The sequence below is a fragment of the Silene latifolia genome, chromosome 9, assembly GCF_048544455.1.
Source record: "Silene latifolia isolate original U9 population chromosome 9, ASM4854445v1, whole genome shotgun sequence".
Classification (NCBI taxonomy): domain Eukaryota; kingdom Viridiplantae; phylum Streptophyta; class Magnoliopsida; order Caryophyllales; family Caryophyllaceae; genus Silene; species Silene latifolia.
In genome coordinates, this window is record NC_133534.1 from 216,571,853 (window position 1) to 216,585,334 (window position 13,482).

Sequence of the window (13,482 nt, forward strand, 5' to 3'; positions counted from 1 at the left end):
TTCAGTAGAGGCCGCGTTGGTACAACTACCCCCATCGATAATTAGACTACACCACTTATCATTTACCCGACACTTGGTATGAAACAACTGATTTCTTTGTTCCGAATCAGTAGGTAAAGTCTTTACTTGCAAGGTTCGCAAAACCAGATTTGTGTCATAAATTGGTGCCTCATAGTCCTCTACTAACTCGTTTTTTTCCTCCCCTTCATTGAAACTAAACAGTTCACCCAATTGTTCCTCCTCGGGCAACAACTCGTCCCTACACTCTACCGCCTCTCTCAAGGTCACGACTCTTTTGTTTGGACACGTACTTTGGTAATGACCGAAACCTTGACATTTGAAACAACGGACTTTGGACAGATTGGTCTCCTTGGCCGTGGTCCTAGGGGTAGCATTTGAGGATGCCGTGGCTTTGCTAGGACTCACAAACGAACTACTAGGTGTTTCGGTTTTGGGGTTTGTTTCAGTTTTGGTCCATGATTTGTTCTTTCCCGAATCTGAACTCGACCCTCCCCCATATTTAGACTTACCTTGTGACTCCACTTACAAACAAAGACCACAAAGAGTATCAAAATCAGAATATGGGTATAACTCAACGGAACTAGCAATATTATAATTCAATCCACGCAAAAATCTCGACATTTTCTGCTCTTCTACTTCCTCTAATTCACCCATCAAACATAAGTTTTCAAATTCATCAATATATTCACTAACACTTAATTTTCCTTGTCTCAAATCAGCAATCTTATGATATGTAGCTAACCTATGGGTCGTTGGCACATACCTTTTACGAAGTTTACATTTCATAGACTCCCAAGAATCTATCTTCTCCTTTCCCGCGCGCACTCTCTTGGCCTTCAACCCTTCAAACCAACGAGATGCTCCTTTGCTTAATTTCAGAATTGCATACTTGCATCTTTTCTCATCATCCAATTCCTTGAAATCAAACATACGATCTATCTTCCGTTCCCACTCCAAGTATGCCTCGGGATCAGCCCCTCCAACGAACTCAGGTAGTTCGTTAACTTTGAACGGTTCAGCCACCCTTTCAAAACGCCTTAGCTGCCACCTATCATCCCTTTCTTGCACGTTTCTCAAGGCATCACGGAGTTGCTGCAAAAAGTTAGGATTATCAAAATCCATCAATAAAAAAGGATCAAGAGCTGAAGCTCTGATACCACAAATGATACGAATAGAGCAGCGGAATAAAGGACGTTTTGGACAGTGCAGAGGATTGTTCGTACTAGGTACGCGCAGACCTGAAACTGATTAACTTAAAGAACAAAAGATAAAATTTGACGGACTGTTTTTGGCGAATCGAACGTACTAGGTACGACCCGTTCTGGTTTTTGTGAATAAAAGGGATAGTGTTTGAACAAACAAGACCTATTACTTGATCAAGGTGAGTGAGACCAAGACCTATTGATCTACAACTCGAAAGTTTAATTGAAATCGCGTTTCAACCAAACCAGTTTTGTTTCCAAGCAAGAAACGATTTTAACACAAGTGTTTTTACTGAAATTTCTGGTAGATTTATTCAAGCAAATGAAGGCCTTATATAGCCCTCCAAGCAGCCGTGCAAAGCCAAGCAAAGTGAAGAGTTAGTCATTCACTCTTCACTTAATTACAATCATTAAGACTCCTAGTTCAATGAACTTAGACAACCATAAATTAGACGTGAAATGTAAAGCTAAAAACGTGAAATTGGTCCGTCCTCCTTGGATTGCGTGCCTTCCCCATCAGCTCCCATGTTCCACACTTAGTAAATTAACAAAAGAAGGATAATTGTAGCTCCTAGGCTGAAAATTACGGACCAACATCAGACCTTCCCCTTGAGTGTTCATAACCAACTCGTCCAGCCCATCAACTAACTCCGAGTCACTAGCTTGGTTCGCATCACAACGAGACACAAGGACTAACAAACAAGGACAAATGGTTCACACAACGAGTCACATGGACTAATGAACAAGTACAATTGTTTAATACAATGGCTCATAAGGACTAATGAACAAGGATAAATTGTTTACACAACGGTTCACAAGGACTAATGAACAAGGACAAATTGTTCACACAACGAGTCACATGGACTAATGAACAAGTACAATTGTTTAACACAACGAGACACAAGGACTAATGAACAAGGACAAATGGTTCACACAACGAGTCACATGGACTAATGAACAAGTACAATTGTTTTAACACAACAAGTCACAAGGATTAATGAACAAGGACAAATGGTTTACACAACGAGTCACAAGGGCTAATGAACAAGGATAAATGGTTCACACAACGAGTCACGTCGACTAATGAATAAGTACAATTGTTTAACACAACGAGTCACAAGGACTAACGAACAAGGACAAATGGTTCAGAAAATGAATCACATTTATTAATAAACAAGGACAAATGGTTCACACAATGAGTCACAAGGACTAACGAACAAGGACAAATGGTTCACACAACGAGTCACATGGACTAATGAACAAGTACAATTGTTTAACACAACGGCTCATAAGGACTAATGAACAAGGATAAATTGTTTACACAACGAGTCACAAGAACTAATGAACAAGGACAAATGGTTCACACAACGAGTCACATGGACTAATGAACAAGTACAATTGTTTAACACAACGAGACACAAGGACTAATGAACTAGGACAAATGGTTCACACAACGAGTCACAAGGACTAATGAACAAGGACCAATGGTTAAGGCACCTAGTCAGAAGGACTAATGAACAAGGACAAAAGGTTAGCACAATAATTCACATTTATTAATAAACAAGGACAAATGGTTCACACAACGAGTCACAAGGGCTAATGAGCAAGGACACATGGTTCACACAACGAGTCACATGGACTATTGATGCGAACCAAGCTAAGGACCATGACTCTAATGACCATGACTCAGAGTTGGGTAATGAGCTGGACGAGTTAGTTGTGAACACTCAAGGTGAAGGTCTGATGTTGGCTCGTAATTTTCAACCGATGGGTTCCAATTCTCCTTCCTTTGTTACATACGTTGCTAAGTATGGTTTAGAGGAGCTGATGGTGGCACGTTTACCAAGGAGAGGACGGACCAATTTCACGTTTTTAGCTTGACATTTCAGATTATGTTTTACAATAAAATGTTAGTCTAATTTATGGTTGTCTAAGTTCATTGAACTAGGAGTTTTAATGATTGTAATTAAGTGAAGAATGAATGACTAACTCTTCACTTTGCTAGCCTTTTGCACGGCTCAATGGGGCCATATAATGCCTTCATTTGCTTGAATAAAATATCTAAGAAATTTCAGAAAAACTTGTGTTTACAAAATCATTTCTTGCTTAGAAACAAAACTGGTTTTGATTAGGACGCGATTCTAATTAAAATTCTCGAGTTGTTGATCAATAGGTCTTGATCTCACTCACCTTGATCAAGTAATAGGTCTTACTTGTTCAAAACACTATCCTTTATTCACAAAAACCAGAACGGGTCGTACCTAGTACGTTCGGTTCGCCAAAAACAGTCCGTTAGTTTTTATCTTTTGTTCTTTAAATTGATCGAGGTTCAGATCTGCGCGTACCTAGTACTAATAAGCAGTCCTCCTGACCTTTGTCCAAATCATTCTTAATTCCATTTGCTCAATTCGTATCATTTGTGGTATCGAGCTTCGGCTCTTGATCCTTATTTATCTATAGATTTTGATAACCCTAACTTTTTGCAGCAACTCCGTGATGCCTTGAGAAACGTACAAGAAAGGGATGATAGGTTGCAGCCAAGGCGTTTTGAAAGGGTGGCTGAACCGTTCAAGGTTAACGAACTACCTGAGTTCGTTGGAGGGGCTGATCCCGAGGCCTATTTGGAGTGGGAACGGAAGATAGATCGTATGTTTGATTTCAAGGAATTGGATGATGAGAAAAGGTGCAAGTATGCAATTCTGAAATTAAGCAAAGGAGCATCTCTTTGGTTTGAAGGGTTGAAGGCCAAGAGGGTGCGCGCGGGGAAGGAAAAGATAGATTCTTAGGAGTCTCTGAAACGTAAACTTCGTAAAAGGTATGTGCCAACGACCCATAGGTTAGCTACATATCGTAAGATTGCTGATTTGAGACAAGGAAAATTAAGTGTTAGTGAATATATTGATGAATTTGAAAACTTATGCTTGATGGGTGAATTAGAGGAAGTAGAAGAGCAGAAAATGTCGAGATTTTTGCGTGGATTGAATTACAATATTGCTAGTTCCGTTGAGTTATACCCATATTCTGATTTTGATACTCTTTGTGGTCTTTGTTTGAAAGTGGAGTCACAAGGGAAGTCTAAATATGGGGGAGGGTCGAGTTCAGATTCGGGAAAGAACAAATCATGGACCAAAACTGAAACGAACCCCAAAACCGAAACACCTAGTTGTTCGTTTGTGAGTCCTAGCAAAGCCACGACATCTTCAAATGCTACCCCTAAGACCACGGCCAAAGAAACTAATCTGTCCAAAGTTCGTTGTTTCAAATGTCAAGGTTTCGGTCATTATCAAAGTACGTGTCCAAACAAAAGAGTCGTGACCTTGAGAGAGGTGGTAGAGTGTAGGGATGAGTTGTTGGCCGAGGAAGAACAATTGGGTGAACTGTTTAATCTCAATGAAGAGGAGGAAGAGGACGAGTTTGTAGAGGATTATGAGGCACCAATTTACGACACAAATCTGGTTTTGCGAACCTTGCAAGTAAAGACTATACCTACTGATTCGGAACAAAGAAACCAAATGTTTCATACCAAGTGTCGGGTAAATGATAAGTGGTGTAGTCTAATTATCGATGGGGGTAGTTGTACCAACGCGGCCTCTACTGAAATGGTGTCAAAATTGGGTCTTGTGACTACTAAACATCCACACCCATATGCGTTACATTGGCTAGATGATGGTAGTAGCGTTAAGGTGACAAAACAGGCCCGGGTTGGTTTGGTTATGGGTTCCTATGTCGATGAGGTGTTGTGTGACGTTATTCCCATGGATGCTTGTCATATTTTGTTGGGTCGACCATGGCAATATGACCGGGATGAGTTGCATAGAGGGAGTAGTAATGAGTATGAGTTGAAAGACAAAGGGAAACGAATTGTGCTTAAACCAATGTCACCACAAGCTGTCCTTCCTTTGGGTTCAAAACCGAAAGCAAAGGCCCATGCTGCTATGTTGATTGGAGAACGGGATGTGGAGCGTGCCATTGATCATGGAGAGCAAGTTTATTTGCTTGTTGATAAAGAAAATTCGAGTGCTAATGCTGTTTTGTAAGAACACAAACCAATTGACGATTTGCTTGAAGAGTTTGGGGATGTGTTTCCCGATGAATTACCCGCTGGTTTGCCTCCTATTCGAGGCATTGAACATCAAATTGATCTTATTCCGGGCTCAACTCTTCCAAATAAGGCTGCTTATCGATGTAATCCGGAAGAAACAAAAGAACTCCAAAGGCAAATTGACGAATTGATGGAGAGGGGCTATGTGCGTGAGAGTATGAGTCCTTGTGCTGTTCCGGTGTTACTCGTACCAAAGAAAGATGGTTCGTGGCGTATGTGCGTTGATAGCCGGGCTGTAAACAACATAACCATCAAATATCGCTTTCCAATACCGAGACTTGATGATATGCTTGACGAGCTTCATGGTTCGGTTATCTTCTCAAAAATCGACCTTAGAAGTAGTTACCATCAGATTCGAATGCGTGAGGGTGATGAATGGAAGACGGCTTTTAAAACGAAGCATGGATTGTATGAATGGACCGTCATGCCATTCGGCCTTACCAATGCTCCAAGTACCTTCATGAGATTGATGAATGAGGTACTTAAATCCTTCTTGGGCAGATTTGTTGTGGTTTATCTTGAGGATATTTTGGTGTATAGCAGGAGTCTTGATGAGCATTTTGAACATTTGAGACAAGTGTTCGAAACCTTGAGAAATCAGAAACTTTATGGGAAGCGAGAGAAGTGCTCTTTTCTTGTGGAGAGCGTGGTGTTCTTGGGAAACGTGGTGTCCAAGGATGGTGTCTCGGTTGATCAATCAAAAATCGAAGCAATTCGATCATGGCCGGAGCCTAAAACAGTTAGTGAGGTACGATCTCTTCATGGGCTTGCTTCCTTTTATCGACGATTCATTCGTAATTTTAGCACCATAACCAGCCCTATTACGGAGTGTTTAAAGAAGGGCGGGTTTGAATGGGGAGTGGCAGCTAAACAGGCCTTTGAATTGATTAAGGAACGGTTGTGTACCGCTCCTATCTTGGCGTTACCTGATTTTTCTCAACCATTCGAGGTTGAGTGTGATGCTAGTGGCGTAGGTATAGGTGCTGTTTTGATCCAAGGGAAAAGACCTATAACCTATGTTTCGGAGAAATTGGGTGGAGCTCGATTGAATTATTGCACTTATGATAAGGAAATTGTTCGGGCTCTTGATCATTGGAGTCACTATCTCCGTCCTAACCATTTTATATTGCATTCCGATCATGAATCCTTGAAGTATATTAATGGGCCGCAGAAGTTGAATCATAGGCATGCCAAAAGGGTTGAATTCTTACAATCATTTCACTTTTCTTCCAAATATAAAGATGGGAAGAGTATTGTTGTAGCCGATGCTTTATCTCGTCGTTATACCTTGCTGTCCACACTTGATGTTCGTCTTTTGGGCTTTGAAACTTCGAAAGATTACTATGTTGAAGATGGAGACTTTGGTGCAATATATCTTGAGTGCAAATCAGGAGCTAAGGGAGAGTACTTGATTCAAGACGGTTTCCTTTTTAAGGGGAATCAACTTTGTGTTCCTAAGCATCCTATCCGGAAACTACTTGTAAGGGAGGCTCATGGTGGAGGGTTAGCTGGCCATTTCGGGGTGGCAAAGACCGTGGAGATTTTGCAAGAGCATTTCTTATGGCCACGATTGCAAAAAGATGTTCACAATGTCGTGGGTAAGTGTGTTACTTGTCAAGTGTCGAAGAGCCAGTTCAAACCGGGCGAATATACTCCTTTACCAATTCCGGTCAGACCTTGGAATGATGTTTCAATGGATTTCATTGTTGCTTTGCCACGCACTCAACGTGGTAAGGATGCTATCATGGTGGTGGTTGATCGTTTTTCCAAGATGGCTCATTTTCTTGCTTGCCATAAAACCGATGATGCTTCTAATGTGGCTGATTTATACTATCGGGAAATTGTGAGGTTACATGGCATTCCAAAGACTATTGTGTCGGATCGGGATTCTAAATTCTTGAGCTACTTTTGGAATACATTATGGAGGAAAGTGGGTACCAAGTTGCTGTTTAGTACCTCTCACCATCCTCAAACGGATGGGCAAACCGAAGTCACCAATCGTACTTTGGGAACTTTGTTGCGTGGGCTTGTGAGCAAGACACAAAAGGATTGGGATCTCAAGCTTTCTCATGCCGAATTTGCTTATAACAGGTCGCCTACTCATGCTACGGGTCATTCACCGTTTGAAATTGTGTACGGTATTAATCCTTACCTTCCATTGGATTTAATTCCGTTGCCTAAAGATGAGTTGGTGCATAAGGATGCCGAGTCCAAGTTGAAAGCAATGTTGAAGCTCCATGAGCAAGTCCGAGCCAGAATTGAAGCCATGAATGCAGCCTATAAACGCAAGTCAAGCAAGAATAAGAAGCCAAGGGTGTTCGAGGTTGGAGACTTGGTTTGGGTACATTTAAGAAAGGAGCGATTTCCAAGCAAGCGAAAGAATATACTCATGCCTAAAGCGGAAGGTCCATACAAGATTGTGGGTCGAGTCAACAACAATGCTTACAAGGTTGAACTTCCCGGTGATTATGGTGTTCACGCCAATTTTAATGTTGGTGATCTCTCTCCTTACTTGGATGACGATGGCCTAGCTGAATTGAGGTCAATTTCTTTTCAAGGGGGAGGGGATGATGCGAACCAAGCTAAAGACCATGACTCTAATGACCATGACTCGGAGTTGGGTAATGAGCTGGACGAGTTAGTTGTGAACAGTCAAGGTGAAGGTCTGATGTTGGCTCGTAATTTTCAACCGATGGGTTTCAATTCTCCTTCCTTTGTTACGTTGCTAAGTATGGTTTAGAGGAGCTGATGGTGGCATGTTTACCAAGGAGAGGACGGACCAATTTCACGTTTTTAGCTTGACATTTCAGATTATGTTTTACAATAAAATGTAAGTCTAATTTATGGTTGTCTAAGTTCATTGAACTAGGAGTTTTAATGATTGTAATTAAGTGAAGAATGAATGACTAACTCTTCAATTTGCTAGCCTTTTGAACGGCTCAATGGGGCTATATAATGCCTTCATTTGCTTGAATAAAATATCTAAGAAATTTCAGAAAAACTTGTGTTTACAAAATCGTTTCTTGCTTAGAAACAAAACTGGAACAAAACTACTAGGACTCGAAAATGGACAGAAAACAAAGCTTAAAACCGTGACTCAAATGCTAAAGATCGAGTGAATTGGATATGAATTAAACCAAGCACAAAGCCAAGGTTTAAGACTAAGAGCTTGTTCAAGCACCTAGCAAAGAACTCACTCAACCCCTAGCACTAAGCATAGGAGGGTCTTCTAGCACAAAGCAAAGAATTTAAGAGGAAAAACTAGGTTTTCACTTGTATTAATGTTCATTCAAATCTGCAGTTTCTCAAGTGCCTAGCTTGGTTTATATAGACCAAGGCTTACAATCTTGACCCTTGATTACTAGTTGCATCTAAGGGCCACAAAATGAGCAGCTAAAAACCAAGAAAAACGGCAGCCAAGGACTATGACAATGCTGAAATGAAAATGACATAAAGCAAAGAAAGTAAACTAATAGTCCAATCTTCCTTGTTTGTAGCTCAACTTCTTATTTATGATTATATGGACTGATTGGGGCTTGAGGAAACCGTGTAAGACTCCATGCTGCAGCCAAAAAGTCCCTTGAGCTTTGTTGGAACAAAAGAGGAAAGATTGATAGTGACATTTAGCTCATTGTTCAAAACCGGGTCCCCTTGTACCATTGCAATGTTTCTTCAATTAAAATCAGAATGGCAGCTCTAGGAGATAAAAGATCCTACACAAAAACGTCCCAAACTCACCCAAGATAAGAATTAGGACGGTTGGAGCCATGACTTCTTAGACGGTTTTGGTGTTAGACCTCATATTGTGACGAGGTCCAAAACCGGGTGAATTGAGGCCTTCCTCGGTTTGTTATGCTTCAAAAACTGGTTTTGATTAGGACGCGATTCTAATTAAAATTCTCGAGTTGTTGATCAATAGGTCTTGATCTCACTCACCTTGATCAAGTAATAGGTCTTACTTGTTCAAAACACTATCCTTTATTCACAAAAACCAGAACGGGTCGTACCTAGTACGTTCGGTTCGCCAAAAACAGTCAGTTAATTTTTATCTTTTGTTCTTTAAATTGATCAGTTTCAGGTCTGCGCGTACCTAGTACGAAAAGTCCTATGCACTGTCCAAATAATTCTTAATTTCGCTGCTCAATTCGTCTCAACTATCAAACAAGTACAATTGTTTTAACACAACGAGTCACAAGGATTAATGAATAAGGACAAATGATTTAAACAACGATTCACAAGGACTAATGAACAAGTACAATTGTTTTAACACAACAAGTCACAAGGATTAATGAGCAAGGACAAATGGTTTACACAACGAGTCACAAGGGCTAATGAACAAGGATAAATGGTTCACACAACGAGTCACGTCGACTAATGAATAAGTACAATTGTTTAACACAACGAGTCACAAGGACTAACGAACAAGGACAAATGGTTCAGAAAATGAATCACATTTATTAATAAACAAGGACAAATGGTTCACACAATGAGTCACAAGGACTAACGAACAAGGACAAATGGTTCACACAACGAGTCACATGGACTAATGAACAAGTACAATTGTTTAACACAACGGCTCATAAGGACTAATGAACAAGGATAAATTGTTTACACAACGAGTCACAAGGACTAATGAACAAGGACAAATGGTTCACACAACGAGTCACATGGACTAATGAACAAGTACAATTGTTTAACACAACGAGACACAAGGACTAATGAACTAGGACAAATGGTTCACACAACGAGTCACAAGGACTAATGAACAAGGACCAATGGTTAAGGCACCTAGTCAGAAGGACTAATGAACAAGGACAAAAGGTTAGCACAATAATTCACATTTATTAATAAACAAGGACAAATGGTTCACACAACGAATCACAAGGGCTAATGAGCAAGGACACATGGTTCACACAACGAGTCACATGGACTATTGATGCGAACCAAGCTAAGGACCATGACTCTAATGACCATGACTCTCGAGTTGGGTAATGAGCTGGACGAGTTAGTTGTGAACACTCAAGGTGAAGGTCTGATGTTGGCTCGTAATTTTCAACCGATGGGTTCCAATTCTCCTTCCTTTGTTACATACGTTGCTAAGTATGGTTTAGAGGAGCTGATGGTGGCACGTTTACCAAGGAGAGGACGGACCAATTTCACGTTTTTAGCTTGACATTTCAGATTATGTTTTACAATAAAATGTTAGTCTAATTTATGGTTGTCTAAGTTCATTGAACTAGGAGTTTTAATGATTGTAATTAAGTGAAGAATGAATGACTAACTCTTCACTTTGCTAGCCTTTTGCACGGCTCAATGGGGCTATATAATGCCTTCATTTGCTTGAATAAAATATCTAAGAAATTTCAGAAAAACTTGTGTTTACAAAATCATTTCTTGCTTAGAAACAAAACTGGTTTTGATTAGGACGCGATTCTAATTAAAATTCTCGAGTTGTTGATCAATAGGTCTTGATCTCACTCACCTTGATCAAGTAATAGGTCTTACTTGTTCAAAACACTATCCTTTATTCACAAAAACCAGAACGGGTCGTACCTAGTACGTTCGGTTCGCCAAAAACAGTCCGTTAGTTTTTATCTTTTGTTCTTTAAATTGATCAGGTTCAGGTCTGCGCGTACCTAGTACGAACAGTCCTCTGCACTGTCCAAATCATTCTTAATTCCGCTGCTCAATTCGTATCATTTGTGGTATCAGAGCTTCGGCTCTTGATCCTTATTTATCTATAGATTTTGATAACCCTAACTTTTTGCAGCAACTCCGTGATGCCTTGAGAAACGTACAAGAAAGGGATGATAGGTTGCAGCCAAGGCGTTTTGAAAGGGTGGCTGAACCGTTCAAGGTTAACGAACTACCTGAGTTCGTTGGAGGGGCTGATCCCGAGGCCTATTTGGAGTGGGAACGGAAGATAGATCGTATGTTTGATTTCAAGGAATTGGATGATGAGAAAAGGTGCAAGTATGCAATTCTGAAATTAAGCAAAGGAGCATCTCTTTGGTTTGAAGGGTTGAAGGCCAAGAGGGTGCGCGCGGGGAAGGAAAAGATAGATTCTTAGGAGTCTCTGAAACGTAAACTTCGTAAAAGGTATGTGCCAACGACCCATAGGTTAGCTACATATCGTAAGATTGCTGATTTGAGACAAGGAAAATTAAGTGTTAGTGAATATATTGATGAATTTGAAAACTTATGCTTGATGGGTGAATTAGAGGAAGTAGAAGAGCAGAAAATGTCGAGATTTTTGCGTGGATTGAATTACAATATTGCTAGTTCCGTTGAGTTATACCCATATTCTGATTTTGATACTCTTTGTGGTCTTTGTTTGAAAGTGGAGTCACAAGGGAAGTCTAAATATGGGGGAGGGTCGAGTTCAGATTCGGGAAAGAACAAATCATGGACCAAAACTGAAACGAACCCCAAAACCGAAACACCTAGTTGTTCGTTTGTGAGTCCTAGCAAAGCCACGACATCTTCAAATGCTACCCCTAAGACCACGGCCAAAGAAACTAATCTGTCCAAAGTTCGTTGTTTCAAATGTCAAGGTTTCGGTCATTATCAAAGTACGTGTCCAAACAAAAGAGTCGTGACCTTGAGAGAGGTGGTAGAGTGTAGGGATGAGTTGTTGGCCGAGGAAGAACAATTGGGTGAACTGTTTAATCTCAATGAAGAGGAGGAAGAGGACGAGTTTGTAGAGGATTATGAGGCACCAATTTACGACACAAATCTGGTTTTGCGAACCTTGCAAGTAAAGACTATACCTACTGATTCGGAACAAAGAAACCAAATGTTTCATACCAAGTGTCGGGTAAATGATAAGTGGTGTAGTCTAATTATCGATGGGGGTAGTTGTACCAACGCGGCCTCTACTGAAATGGTGTCAAAATTGGGTCTTGTGACTACTAAACATCCACACCCATATGCGTTACATTGGCTAGATGATGGTAGTAGCGTTAAGGTGACAAAACAGGCCCGGGTTGGTTTGGTTATGGGTTCCTATGTCGATGAGGTGTTGTGTGACGTTATTCCCATGGATGCTTGTCATATTTTGTTGGGTCGACCATGGCAATATGACCGGGATGAGTTGCATAGAGGGAGTAGTAATGAGTATGAGTTGAAAGACAAAGGGAAACGAATTGTGCTTAAACCAATGTCACCACAAGCTGTCCTTCCTTTGGGTTCAAAACCGAAAGCAAAGGCCCATGCTGCTATGTTGATTGGAGAACGGGATGTGGAGCGTGCCATTGATCATGGAGAGCAAGTTTATTTGCTTGTTGATAAAGAAAATTCGAGTGCTAATGCTGTTTTGTAAGAACACAAACCAATTGACGATTTGCTTGAAGAGTTTGGGGATGTGTTTCCCGATGAATTACCCGCTGGTTTGCCTCCTATTCGAGGCATTGAACATCAAATTGATCTTATTCCGGGCTCAACTCTTCCAAATAAGGCTGCTTATCGATGTAATCCGGAAGAAACAAAAGAACTCCAAAGGCAAATTGACGAATTGATGGAGAGGGGCTATGTGCGTGAGAGTATGAGTCCTTGTGCTGTTCCGGTGTTACTCGTACCAAAGAAAGATGGTTCGTGGCGTATGTGCGTTGATAGCCGGGCTGTAAACAACATAACCATCAAATATCGCTTTCCAATACCGAGACTTGATGATATGCTTGACGAGCTTCATGGTTCGGTTATCTTCTCAAAAATCGACCTTAGAAGTAGTTACCTTTGATTCGAATGCGTGAGGGTGATGAATGGAAGACGGCTTTTAAAACGAAGCATGGATTGTATGAATGGACCGTCATGCCATTCGGCCTTACTAATGGTCCAAGTACCTTCATGAGATTGATGAATGAGGTACTTAAATCCTTCTTGGGCAGATTTGTTGTGGTTTATCTTGAGGATATTTTGGTGTATAGCAGGAGTCTTGATGAGCATTTTGAACATTTGAGACAAGTGTTCGAAACCTTGAGAAATCAGAAACTTTATGGGAAGCGAGAGAAGTGCTCTTTTCTTGTGGAGAGCGTGGTGTTCTTGGGAAACGTGGTGTCCAAGGATGGTGTCTCGGTTGATCAATCAAAAATCGAAGCAATTCGATCATGGCCGGAGCCTAAAACAGTTAGTGAGGTACGATCTCTTCATGGGCTTGCT

General features: G+C 40.8%; 1 protein-coding gene across 1 annotated transcript; it reads left to right on the forward strand.

Moving 5' to 3' along the window:
- The first annotated feature begins 10,297 nt into the window (after positions 1–10,297).
- On the forward strand, positions 10,298–13,063 carry LOC141602220 (uncharacterized). The gene is made up of 4 exons (XM_074422524.1): positions 10,298–10,447; positions 11,096–11,337; positions 11,425–12,626; positions 12,678–13,063. Exons 1-4 carry the CDS (start codon positions 10,298–10,300, stop codon positions 13,061–13,063), a joined length of 1,980 nt encoding a protein of 659 aa, XP_074278625.1.
- Positions 13,064–13,482: the final 419 nt, after the last annotated feature.

What these genes read in the sequence shown, in the direction of transcription:
- LOC141602220 (XM_074422524.1), top strand. Translation starts at nt 10,298, where the DNA reads ATGACTCTCGAGTTGGGTAATGAGCTGGACGAGTTAGTTGTGAACACT. An exon ending in ATGGTTTAGAGGAGCTGATG is followed by an intron (nt 10,448 to 11,095) that starts GTGGCACGTTTA and finishes AACTTTTTGCAG; the next exon opens with CAACTCCGTGATGCCTTGAG. An exon ending in TGTTGATAAAGAAAATTCGA is followed by an intron (nt 12,627 to 12,677) that starts GTGCTAATGCTG and finishes ATTTGCTTGAAG; the next exon opens with AGTTTGGGGATGTGTTTCCC.